At 40.0% G+C, this 13,403-nt stretch overlaps 1 protein-coding gene across 1 annotated transcript in view; it reads right to left on the bottom strand.

The window, feature by feature from the left end:
• TGFBR2 (transforming growth factor beta receptor 2) overlaps positions 1-8,170 on the bottom strand; it is a 40,958-nt gene extending 32,788 nt beyond the window's left edge. The window contains exons 1-2 of the mRNA XM_019508788.1: positions 7,979-8,170; positions 5,981-6,171 (exon numbers count right to left, since the gene is read on the bottom strand). Of these exons, the coding sequence (XP_019364333.1) occupies positions 5,981-6,171; positions 7,979-8,133 (346 nt within the window). The 5' untranslated portion in view covers positions 8,134-8,170. The remainder of the gene's footprint in view (positions 1-5,980; positions 6,172-7,978) is intronic.
• Between the last annotated feature and the right edge of the window lie 5,233 nt (positions 8,171-13,403).

Below are 13,403 nucleotides of genomic sequence, written 5' to 3'. Positions count from 1 at the left end.
TGCACAGGTTTGACCTAAATCAAATGAGTCTGATACTACATAGATATAGGTTTATCTTAAACTGGGTTCTGCAGTTTTATACTTGTTTGTGTGCTTTGAACTTCTGTACAGTTACAGATTTAGACTGATTGCTGGTCACTGAGACCGGGCCTTGAAGTGTAAGGTCAGCTAAATTTAAATTGGGCAGCCATTTTAAACCTGATTTAACTTCCCCAAATGTCCATACTTAGCCTAAAAGACAGAATATCAGAGGCTTAGGGAATTTTAAATTATTTTCATTAAGTCCTTGTATACGCTGTGGGAGACAGCACATTTTTCAGGCATGCATTCTCTTTATATACCTTAGGTCAGTCAAATCAGAAAACAAACGTTACCATGTCATCCAAGTGAACAAATCGCACACAACAGATAATCACAGTATTCACTACTCAGAGATAATCTACTGGCTGTAATTTGTTCAGACAAATGAATCAAGAAACAGCTACAAATTAATGAACAAGTTTGGGGAAATGATGATCAATTCAAAGATCATTAGAGGCAGAAGTGAAGGAAAAAAACTCAAATAGCTATATTATCCTAAAATACTGCTCATTAACAAATGATTTGGCCAGCTCTAATACTGAGGTTGGAAGTCTGTTTCAAAGCAATTGCTCAGATGACTCAGTCTGAAAATCAAAGGTCTGAGTTTATGCTTGATTGACACTAAAAGTTTCTTCCATAGTATGACAACACAGGTTTGGTATGACTGAAACAATGATCTAATCTTGTGGCGCACAGTGGAACAAACAGGTTCTACCTGAATATTCCCACTGAAGCCTGAAGCAAGACGGAGAACCTTACAGAAGTTCAGGGCACATGAGGTTTTTTAGCTGGGCAAGGAAAAGCAGTCATCAAAATGTAAAGCCAAAATGAAATGCACAGAAGAAACTGAGCTAGGAACACAGTCCAAATCGGCAGTCGGTTAGCAGAATTTAGCATTTTTACTCTACGTCAAATCTGAGGCCCATGATAATCCCTATACCTAATAAAATGGTAACAAGCAACAGCATGTCACCAAATGCTCTGATTTTTTCAGATGCAGTGTACAATGTCACAGGCATTATTTCATAGGGAACCAAGCCATTGAATCAGAATGAGCCTGCAAAGGTGCACAGGGGAGAGAGTCCTTCTGAGGGACTCCAGACTAGTCTCTAACTTCTTCTGCAGGGGACAGGGAGTGAGAGAGACAGACAGAGGGACAGAGACAGAAAAATAGGGAAAGAGAAACTGAGATCAGTCATCTCAGGGGGAAGAGAAGTTAAGTACAACGTTTTGGGGGAGAAGGGAAGAGAATTCTCTGCAGGATGAGCTCCTACTCCAAGAAAACACAGATGAAACAATGCACTAGATAACCCTCAAGGCTCTTTTAAGACTAGATATCCAACAGCAATTCTAGTTTAGGGCTCTGATACAACAATATTCTGCCACTTTATAGCATTTGTCATCCAGTTGATGGTGGGGGCCTGGCACAATGAACGAAGAGGAGGGGCAGCTATGAAAAGAAGCCTGCGTGAATGAAGTCTGGATTTGTGCAAATCATTAGAGAGATTTCTCAGACAAGTTTAAAATTGTGGGATGGTAAGTGCAAATGTTGCCTGGAAAGATTACAGAATGAGTTATTATGATGTGCAGTGCCATAAGACATAACTAGCGTGTACCAGGATAAAACCCTGGTGGCCTAATGTGGCTCTGCCTGAGCTCAGTAGAAAAACTCCCTCTTACAGAAGAACAGGACTGCACCCTGGATCTACCATCATCAAAAAGAGTTGGCTAGGAAACAGAAGTTGGGCAGTCTTTTCCAGTGTTTTTGCTCTTTGGGTTTACTTCTGGTAATGCAGAAATTAGTTAAATAAATAATAAAGTAGGTCAAAACAGACTTTTGCTTTTTGAAGACATTTTTCCACCACAACCTTATGGCTCAAAAGAATATGAACTGAATGAACACAGAGCAGACAGCTTCCTAGCGGTTAACCCGCTCCCCCTTGATTCTTTTCCTTCCACTGAGCTGTACAACATTGTTTTGAGTAAGTACACATAAAAAAACAGCCTTCAGACCAACTCTTCAAATATAAATTGGAGTGGAAATGTTCAAAATCAGGGCCAGAAGCACCATGCAGGAGCAGAATTATATGTCTAGTTAGGCACATGTCTGGTTTCAGTGAGTTTTGTTTATTTTACAGATTGGCAAATTGAATACAGTCCACAAAAGAACTCGGTATTTGATCTGGTTTTGCCCACTTCAAATATTTTCAAATCCATGCTTGAGTGAGTCACAGTACCTCCCACTACCAAAAGTCTTTCGATTTTCATGTCTAAATATGGAGCATTATTTAGAGACCAGAGCTAGGAGGCAAGCCCTTTACTACAAGACACAGACAAGGGGCAAAAGATCTAATAAGCCAACTCATTTTCAATATAGAGTCTTTTGCTGTGATTCACTGGAACCTAGGGCACCTATACACGTGATGGCGCTCTGCTTCGAGACTGCTGCTGTAATAATTAGCACACTCCAGCAGGCTCTGCATCATGTGCATTCAGTGTCCCCATGTTTCAAAATGGCAGTGGGGGCACTTTAACTGAAGCTCGTTGAATGAGCTTTAGTTAAAGCTTCCCCTCTGCCATTCTGAAGCATGGGATACTGAATACACATGATGCTGCAGGCGCTTTAATTAAAGCGCCCCACTCTACCCCGGAGCATGTATGTAGTGATTAACCTCTTATGGATACTAGAACCTGCTGCTTCCTCCAATGTTTTGACTCCTGTTTCAGAAACAGATTTTTTTAGGGGAGGAAATAAATCCAGATTGCCTTTCAGAACTAGTATGACCATACTTTTGTGCTGAGTATGCAGTTTTCAGCAGCAGGTAAACAGAAGAAATACTGACAGTGAAATATTGTGTTAGCATGCTCATTTATTATCTATTCCATTACTTTTATTTCTGTGAATAACATTTAAATAAATTCTATACCATTTCATTCCACCGATTTCAATCAGCTCTGGATCAGCTCTTAGAAGGCTATGCATTATCATGATCTCATGAAAAAGAAATACATGTAAAGGCATAGCACAATCTGTGCTCTGTTGTACAAGACAAAGCAGTAGGGGAAAAGACAAGAACAATGTACAGAACGGATCTGCATGACAGTCATTCCAATGGCAAAATTATTACAGGCTATTATCTAGTTGTCTGGAGGAGCAGTGGACCAGCTGGCTGTGATGTTCTGCTCAAAGCTAAACACAGACAGGAAACCGCATGTCTGATACTGTAAAAATCGTTTGTCTTCCTGCCACGGCTAACCAGGCAAGCAACCCAAAGGAGCTGTTTTCATTTAAAAAGAAACACTAACCCTCTACAATTAAAAAAAAAAAGAAAAGGAATGACAAAGCCTCATTTTTTTCTCTTTGGAGTCAATGTTTGTGTTTGTGAATGGACTGGAAATGTTACAAATTGAAAATTTGTGTTGCTGTATTTTTCAGCTGGACTACTCAGAGGCTAGGCATAATGGCAATGCAGTTCTCCCATACTCACAAAAGACTCTACCTAGAGAGAACCTAACCAATCCTAGAGCGTAAAAGAATTAATTAGAGTTAAAAAAAAGACCAGGTCTATGTTTATACAAAGCCTTCTTTCACACTGCTCTGACAGTGGAATTAGATAACACTGGATTTATGGAATGGTTGCCATAAACATTAACTCAGAAGACACATTTGACATGCCAATTATATTAAGCTATCTAGCAACTATAACATGAGTAATTCAACACCAGATTAGACAACATCCATAAGGGTGTGGCTGGCTTTACTTAGAAAACCTTGACACCTGAGAGATGGTAAAATGGTTGGATCTTTTCACTGGGAACATATTCACTGCAATTAAATCAAGACAGTTTAGACCATGAATCTGCATCTCTTACTGCATAATAATAGTTACTTAAATGACTACATAATTTACATGAGTAAAGATACCAAGTATTGCAGTATTTGGTATACCAAGATACTAAGTATTGAACGATTTGGGTCCTTATTGATTCTTTTCCAGAAATTCAAATACAGTCCTTAATGCCTGTATCAGAGGAATACATGCAACATGATAATTCAGTGTACTGCACACAGCACTCACATGGAGTACACCTGCACAAAGCAAGTCCCAGAAAGCCTCAGGCATGTCTGAAAGAGACTGTGCCCTAGACTTGACAGTCAGTGATGGGAAGCTTGGAGCCTATTTGTCTAATAAGGGAGAAAATAAATGGGGCATGTGTATGCGTGTGCACGTGCACACCTGTGCACACAGCGGTAGGTATCACAAACAGTACTCCAGTTCTTTTTTCACATTCAGGAACTAGCACAATATTTACTGGCAATCCTGAAGCAGATTAGGGGTTTGATTCTCTGTTGCCAAGCACCTGGAAGCCTTTTCCATACACAAACCTAAACCAAACAAAACTGGTACAAATCTGCCTCTAGACACTGCTATTTGGGTTTAGGGGGGCTTTATTTTATGTTGGATTAAGCTTGTTCCTACTCAACACAAACCAATTTAAAAATGTGCTTTATTAAAGGCAAAATGTAGCCTTCTGTACTAGTTAAATGTAGATTTTGTACTAGCTTCATTATTTTAACTAGGCTACGGCAGTACATATTTCTACCATATACAAGTCCTTAGATGTGGCAAGTGACCCTTCAGTAATTTCCATAGTATTATTAATCTGTTGTGTGGTATGGTGCATCAGGAGCACCATTCCACAAACATACTGCTTTAGGAATGGAGTTTTGACTTTCAAGTCATGTAACTTGTGCCAAGTGCCAGAACTGTTTCAAAGAGGTTAGGGGTTTGAGAGAAGAAAAAAAAAAGTCATTTGGAAGTGGGAAAGACAGACAGACAGGTGGCATGACTCAGAAGGGACCAAAATATCTCTATGCATCAAGACTTCCCCATCAGAAATAAAAAAATCTCTGGAGGATTCTATTTTGACTGTAAAACAGCCTTGAAATGGGAGCAGTGCAGAGCTCAAGTACCCTACGTGAGAACCAAGAGAGATGGTGTTTTTAAGATGATAGAGGCAGGACCCATGTGGTGTGGAGATTCAGTAGCACAAGACAATGCCTTGTATGGTGGAGCTCTGGCATGTTTCTTCCTGTCCTCATTGGAAACATGACCTATCGTGATTTACAGATAAAAAAAATATTTTGCTCCTTGAACATGGGGACCGCTAGTATTCAGTGTTCTAGGGACTTTTCCTTTGAAAGAACACGCACCTGTGGGAGTGACTTTTTGTGGGTTCTTACCTAGCCCTTGTGAAAGGACCAGGTGGCACACACCCACCTTTTCTGACCCCTGATCCTCTGCCTGACAATAGCATTTAGTAGAGATCCTTCAAACTCAATAAACAAGCTCCCTTTCCCCCATCAGGTGACACGACACACACTGAAATTTTGCGTTATAAATACCAAACCAATGAGCCTACAAAATTCCCCTTCAAATTTGGAGCAATTTTAAATAGCAAATATGCAAGGAAAAATAATAAAAATGCACACATAGAAAAAAGTGAAATTAATTGAAAATATTAATATTATGAATTACTTAATTATCTGTGAAATGGGTTATGGACTTACTGGATAGAGTAATGATTACCAGAAATTCAACCATTTAATTAAGAATGAACTTATGGGCACATTAAAAACATAAAATCTCTCACTAGATGCATTAGTTTTGAGCCTGAAGGCACTCAGCTCAAGTATTGGCAGCAAACCTCTGGAAACTCTAAACTCATAATAATATTGAAAGAAACATATTGTTTGCTTGACTTTTCTCCTTCTCAGTGGAGGAGATGGGGCGTCATGTTCTCCAACAGGTTGTTCTTTGCTACAGGAAGCCTGAAAGAAAAATCCCGTATTTTGCCCAGAAGTAGGAGTGGATAGAAGGGGGAAAAAAAAGCTTACCATCTGAAAAAATGGGCACATCATTGCATTCTTCATCTTTGCAGGAGCACATATACATCAATCCTCCTTCTGCTTTCTTTTCTCTCATTGAACATTTTTTTGAGTTGTAGTCTTCTAAATGATAGCCATAGAGTGGCTTTTTGGGATCATGGCATATTGTTTCTAAAGTTATATTTTCATCATTCTGTCTCCTAAAATTTAAAAGAAGAATTACAAACTACAAAGATGACTACTGTATAACCAGAACAGATGAGTTTCACCCAGAAAGTGTCTTAAGAGGAACTTAAGTAGTGTTAAGATCTCATGCTGATTTCCTGCATATGTAGTAAATTTAGCCTTTTCCACAGGGAGGATTTATATGCAGCAGTGCTACTGGACTTCAAGGAGGGTGGCTAGGCCAGCACACAGTGCTTCTGAAAATCTCGCCCCAAATAACTACTCAGTCTACTCAAACTAATGGTAGACTGACTTGCTTTTCATTTCAGAATATTTTTGGTTCAGGGTTGAGACAAGGGTAAGACATCTTTTTAGCTAAACCTTTTCCGTGGCACCTAGATTTGCCCAATTCCTATTTCTAGAATCTAATGCATTTTAGCTAAGGACAATGGACACTCAGTAGATGGTACGCATAAATTTGTGATTAGGAGATTCCTTTGCTCTCCTCCCACTCCTGAGCTTTTGCCATCTGCGGTTACAATCCTAGACAGTAAAAAATATGTAGCAAATTATAGAAGGGAAAAGAGTTTCTTGAAGTCTGTGGAATTTTTGGAACTAGCTTTTTTTCTTTTTACATTTAATATCTGCAGTGATCATATGATTAAGCATGAGCATGTTTCTTTGAAAGTATGAAACTGGTAGAAAACAGGAATTACAAAACTGACCTATACCTTCTATTTTTTTCCTCTGTGTGTGTGTTTCTTTTTTTGCCTACCTTCTGTGCAAGATGCAAAGTGTGGAATGAGAACTCACAACCTGGCTTGTCTTTTGAACAGATGTTCAGTAAAAAAATCCAGAGAATCTCTCTAACTGCATTATGTTAACTTTGTAGCAGTCAGTAATTAATTACACACGTATTATTCAGGGGTACTACGACTGAATAGAACACTGGACTGTTTCGACGTTTCAAGCGCCTATGTTCATTCACCCTGGACAGCCTTTCAAGTGTACAAATATAACAAATTCATCAATGGATTGATTTAGCACACTTTCACATAATTGGTCCTAATTAGACCTCAGAGTTAACATCCATTTAAATATAAATGAATGAAAAAACCCATGACTTCATGCTTCTGCCTCTGTCTGGCTAGGAGCTGAAAGATTTTCATTGCCAAGGCTGGCTTAATATGTATACAAAAGGAAGAACCTGATCATTTTCAGACTGGAATATAAGCTTAGATTCAATAAGCTCTTCAGTAAAGCTTTACAGGTCGTTAATTTATACATGTCCAAGCTTTCTTCTGTCCCAGGTAGAGGCCATAGGGTCTCCAGAAAACTACATATAAACAAGAGGTAGTGTATAAAAGAATCCTTTCCCCATCCCTTACACAGGAAAATCACCTCCAATCATACATAGCATGTAAGGCTTTCATGATAGATGTGTATTATCCAAATGATAGGGTTAGTTTCCTGTTTAATGATTGATTTGAAATACAGTTACTCTCCTTCATTCACATAAACTAATACTACCATGAAGTTCTCGCTGAGATTTAAATCTGTTTCTACTCTCAGATTGCTGTGGATAGACTCAGTTTGATGGTCTGAGGAAAAAATGCGATTCTTTTAACAAGAGCATACAGTTGGAACAGAACTATTTAAAAAAACACATTGCATATCAGAATTTTTGTTAACTTCAAGCACCCTTCAGCCTGCTGAGCAAAGATATGAGTCAGAGGCTAGAGCATACAGCATGTTATGGTGATAGTATTTGAAGTGCATGTTCCAAAAGAGGGTTTGAATATCTTGATAATAAGGGAAAATTCTAAATAGTTAGAAACTTACCATACAGCCGCGCAGACTTCACTGTCATTTTCACAGATGGCAGTGATGTTGCAGTTGCTATTGCATTGACCTTTGTTTGAGCAGGTGGTCACCTTAACATCACAGAATTTGCATAGTGCATTCAGTTTATATCCATTGCCTCTACTTACATCCATAGATTGGATAACTTCAACTGGAGGGGGGAGAGAGAAAAATAAAATACCTTAGTTACTGTGGCACATCAGACTGCATTAGAGCTGTAGCAAACTAGTAAACTTCCTCTATAGTTAAGGACACATCCAGTTTACCTAAATGGAAAATTCTCTTTAACAACCTGCCAGGTACCATTGGTGTTCTGTAAAAGCATCATTCAAAGTGCTAATTTCCCTCAGCTCCCTTTCACAGCAGTGTTAACTGAAAATTATTTCTACTCTACCTAAAAGTACCATACTATAACAGTTGCCTCATTCTATTTTTAATATGGAGGTACAGTCCCTGGTAAGTTATATTCCCAACATAAAAGAAGTTGCAACTTGTTCTGAGTAGTCTGGCAACCCAGGATAGCACAAAGTATCAGATTCTGGGAAATTTGGGGGATGTGGGTGACAACCATAATATTCGTCTGAATGTACACCATGGGTAGGGACAGCAGTTACATGTAAACTGGTTGAAGTGATCAGAAATTGGTTTAAACCTGTAATAGAATAGAACCTCAGTGCACATAATCCAGTTTCAAAATGGCTGAAACTGGTTTAAGATAAACCTGGTTGAATGTAGCATCAGACTTAACTGATTTGGGTCAAACCAGTTTATGAAACTACTGTCCCAGACCCGTTCCTGGTTCAAGTTAAATCAGAGTCCCCCAGCATCCCAGCATGCTTTCCAGCCCTGGGCTGGGTTGTGCTGTCTACTCCAGAGAGCAGAGCTGGCCCTGCCCCTCTTCTTCCCAGCTGGAGCAGTGAAGGCTAGCTGACAAAGGGGTGAGGGGGGTGGGGGCAAGCCTGGCTGGGAATCAGCCCAGTCTATGCCCCCTGCTCCCCTCCCCGGCAAACCACACCGGTGCTTTAAACTGGTACCAACTGAAGGGTATGGGGTTTTGGAGCTAATTAACAGGTCGCCCTGGTAAGCTGGTTAAGAAGAGTTTGACGTAATGGAAGAGAGGCTACTGTTTTGGTAATTGTGTGATAAATACTCTAATCAGCTCCAGGCTACCTTGCTCCCCTGTCAGTTTGCTGCAGACAGTCTGACAAGCAGGAAGGGAATTTGAAAAGCTCTGTATCATCAACAGATGCATGCACTGCACCCCCCTTCCCCTCCCCCCACCTTGCCTCAGAGTGCTAGCAAGAGTTTGGGGGCTTACAACTCTCCCACCCCTTGAGCAGCCAGCAGGGAAAAGCCAGGGATAGTGCAGGCAAATCTCCCTACTGACTGAGAAAGTCTTGCCAGGGCCTGGCCGAACCCCCCTCAGCTCCACTCTGCGCAAGGGAAGGGAGGACTGCTCCTGTCCCCCCTGGCTTCTAGCCTGAGCCTGCAGGCACATGCCTGAATTTTCTCAATCCAGAGAGATTGTCTGAATGGTTGCAAACCGGTTTACCCTAGCCAGGTTAGACTAACCTGCAAAGGTTGAACCAATTCAGGCTCAGGCTTTTTGACTGTCTGTCCCTAGCCTAGCAGTGCAATCTAGTTTTCTTTCTAGAACTTTCCTATTTTACTATCAGGAGTGCGTTACTATAGGAATTAAATACACATGCTTTTCTTCAAAAGGAAAAAGTTCTTATGATAAATTATTGAGGGGATCTTTGCACCACTGTAAGGGAGATACAGAGAAGAGGTGCCTTCATTTATTTCTTTCTCCTTCAGCCAAGCAACACCTCTTCCTTTTCTTTCTTAGAACACAGTAGTCCTGATATTACTGCAATTAAAACAATCAGCAAAACTTTCACCAATTTTGAGTGGTTCAGGAGATGTTTCTATGTTCTGAGGAAGGACAGAATGAACTCACTGGAAGTCTTCATTAGGGTGGAGCATCCTGGCAAAACATTACAAGCTGACTGGATTTTAGGCCTGAGGTGAACACTCTTACTAATGTATTTGTGTTGCAATAATTCCCAAATGGATTGAAGTCATATCAAACTAGATGCTGAACAAACACAAAGAGGGGGATGCAAGCACTTCATAATCAAATGTATTATAAGTGGTCTAGTAATTAATTAATCATTGAAAATTATTTGCTCTACATGTAATGATGCCTCTACTTCAACAAATACTTAAGATATATTATTAGCACCATTCATCATCCCACTTGCAGTAGCACTTAGAAGTCCAAACAAGTTCAGCAATACCCCAATGCATTACATATATTGCAGTAAGAGTCTATCCTTGACGCTAGAACCAGACATTAGATGGGACAGACCCAGGATGCGTGAACAGAGATATTATTATCCACTTTTTACCGAAGGGAAGACTGAGGTCTAAGAAATAAGTGGCTTGCTCAAGGTTAGAGGAAGTCAGTGGCAGAAGCTAGAATAGAACCTATAACTCCTGACACCCAGTATAGTGTCTTAACAGCCTGAGCACGCTTCCTCGTTTGCTATGTAATGAGCAACAATTTCAGTTTGCATTTCAATACTCCTCTTTAGGACAGCATTAGCTAAAGGCATAACTTGAGTGTTCCCCCAAAACTGACTTCTGTTCTCATGGAGAACCAGGCATGGCTATTGGTTGCATACTGCTAATCCCAAACTAGTTAACACAGCAATACCAGGAAGCCCTTAGACAAGACTTTGCCAAACACACTGTGTTTGTTGACAGACTAAGCCAGATTCAGTGTTGGCCCTGATTACACCAGCTTCTGCCAAGACTCACCCACTGTAAGAAATCCTTGATAGTATAATTGGACTCGCTCCAAGACGAAACCTCCATTTCAGGCAACCAGATTAAAAAAAATTAGCTCATGCTGGGAAACAGCCCAGTTTAACATAAAATCCATGCAAAAGCCCACAAACATTGGGAGTTGTAGAGTCAGTAGAAAGTCAAAGAAAGAAAACTGGATAGCACTATCAACTTAATTCTGAACTGGGTTACATTTATGGACAAAAAAGAGGTTTTTAGGACTTCCAAAATGACTGAACTTGGAATTCTGTTTTAAAAGGGAATCCAGACCACCTGGGAGGTCAGTAGCTCAGTTGCTATTCTCTTTGCATAAATGTAGACAGAACAAATGGGTGTGTGTATGTGTGCAAACTTTTTCCATTTAAATTCAAGATCTAATCTGAAATGCTGGCACTTACAGACAGACTTTGTTTTTCTTTCTATTGTTATAGCGCTCTAAGCAGGTGTTGATGTGTCATTCATTATTTCAACTCAGCTTTAGCTACCCTGACAGCTCAGATGATTGTTTCATTCCAAATGAATTAGAGTGCAGCTTCACTTTCTGCAGTCAAGCATTTATTTAAAGGTCATCAGTTAATTCCAGCATGTTATCTGTACACAAAATCTGGATCCAGGTATGAACTTGGACCCATCTCAGTTTTCTAAGAGGCCACAGTAAGCCACTGAATTGGGGTTGAGCAGTGGCATTAACTCCTTGGCAGCTGGTGCCAACCCATCTCAACAGCCATAATAAGAAGCCCCATCATCTGGATCTGGAGGTAGGTTGGCCCACGATGAGTCCCAGATCCAGATCAAGTTCATCAACTCATTTGAGTTTGACACCCTTGGCCCAGATCCTGACATTGGTAGGGATCTCTTCTAAGGGAGAACATTACTTGCTCATGACCTGTTGTACCTAGAAGCAATGAGTGGTTCATTAATAGCTAGCTTGCTCCTCTTTTGGCAGTAAATTGCATTTATTACATGTGTTACTAGATTTACTATTCCCATGTTCATGTTCTAACTGTTACTGATACTAAGGCCTGATACTAAGGCTTTATTGTATTCAGTAGGGTAACTGAAGTCATGTAGACTTTTTGATTAGAAGCAGGTTCTAGCTTCCAAGGTTGGAGCCTAGGGCTGGTGTCCCTGTTGTCCTGGCCCCTGCTTGGTTAAGAATTGTAGGACAATATCTTTTTGGCCTTGCTTCACTCCCTAGCCATTGCTTTTCTGGAATGTAAAAGTATGTCTCATCCACAGACTAGCAACCGTCTTTATGTTGTTTGTGCTGTTTGTGAATATGTCTGTAGCCTAAGACCTCAGGCTACAGTTTATGTTAGTTTTATTTATTTAGTATTATTTCAAGACTGTCAAAATATAAATAAAATCCACCAATATGTTTTATTTGTCCAGAATACCTGCATTGAAGCCTCACATGTGCTCAAGTGAGGCCTTTAAAAAGCATGAGCAAACTGGTTTTTAGGATCCTATCTTGTGCCATATATGCATATCTATTGCATATCTCTTCTTGCCTAATTTTCTGTTTAGGAATTGTGCACAGAATAGTATCTCTGAGCTGAATCCCCTCCCTTGGAAAAGCATGTTGGGGAAGGAGAATAGAAAGGGAGATTCAACAGTTGGTGAATCTCCAACACAGCTCCAGGGCATTGATTTGAGGTCTCACCCTGTACATTGCAGGAAGGGAGATGTCTTAGTCACAGAGGGAGGAGCCACCATGCAGAGACAACACAGCTTCGGGGAGACTGTTCTCATCTGGACTATGGAAAATGCCCTAGCTGTATTACATTATAAGTGGATGGAAGTATCAGTCACAGTACAACAGAGAGCATATTCCTTGCTTTGCTGCTTATTTCCACTTTTGTGCCCATAACCAGAAGAGGGCTTCATTTGTGCCGAATGCTACAGCATTCACATTGTATAAAAGAAGGGAGAACGGTGCTATAGAAACAACCCTCTTTTGCCTGCGTGCATGTTGCCTTCCAAGCCCTGGGGATCTTTCTTCAGCAGGATGGTTTGGATCTGTGTGTTAAGATCTGCTATCAGCCTGCTGCTCTTTCTCATCTACAGAAATTTCCTTCAGTAATGTAAGGAGGAAGTAGTAGTATATCGTTAACTATAAACATTTAAAAACCATGAGTCAGGCTCCACAAAAACGTGAGATTGGCTTAAAAAAATAAAAGGAAAAAATAAAAACAGTAAGAAATACCTTGGTCCTTTTTTATTCACCACCTGGTCTCTGAGCCTTTAGGATACATTGGAATCAGGTCTTCAAGCTTTTGGCCACAAAAACTGTGGGTTGGAAACTTTTCACAGGAGTCTAAGAGCTGGCACTTTAAGAAGGTTGCCAGATATAACACGATTCATGATAAAATCATGAGAACTGGCAATATCATCACAAAAATTCAAGACATAAAGCATATGCACTATAATAGGTATTCCTACACTTAAAGCTAGCATGGGTTAAAACAAGAGTTAGCAGTAATACAATGGAACAAACTATAATTTACCATAAAGTGGGTTGCTTTTTTTTTTTTTTTTTTTTTTTTTTTGGTAA

The sequence above is a fragment of the Gavialis gangeticus genome, unplaced genomic scaffold (genome assembly GCF_001723915.1).
Source record: "Gavialis gangeticus isolate Ggan-Ray unplaced genomic scaffold, GavGan_comp1, whole genome shotgun sequence".
NCBI classification, from domain to species: Eukaryota; Metazoa; Chordata; order Crocodylia; family Gavialidae; genus Gavialis; species Gavialis gangeticus.
Note: the sequence above shows the minus strand (reverse complement) of the source record. Positions and strands in the feature narration are given on the sequence as shown.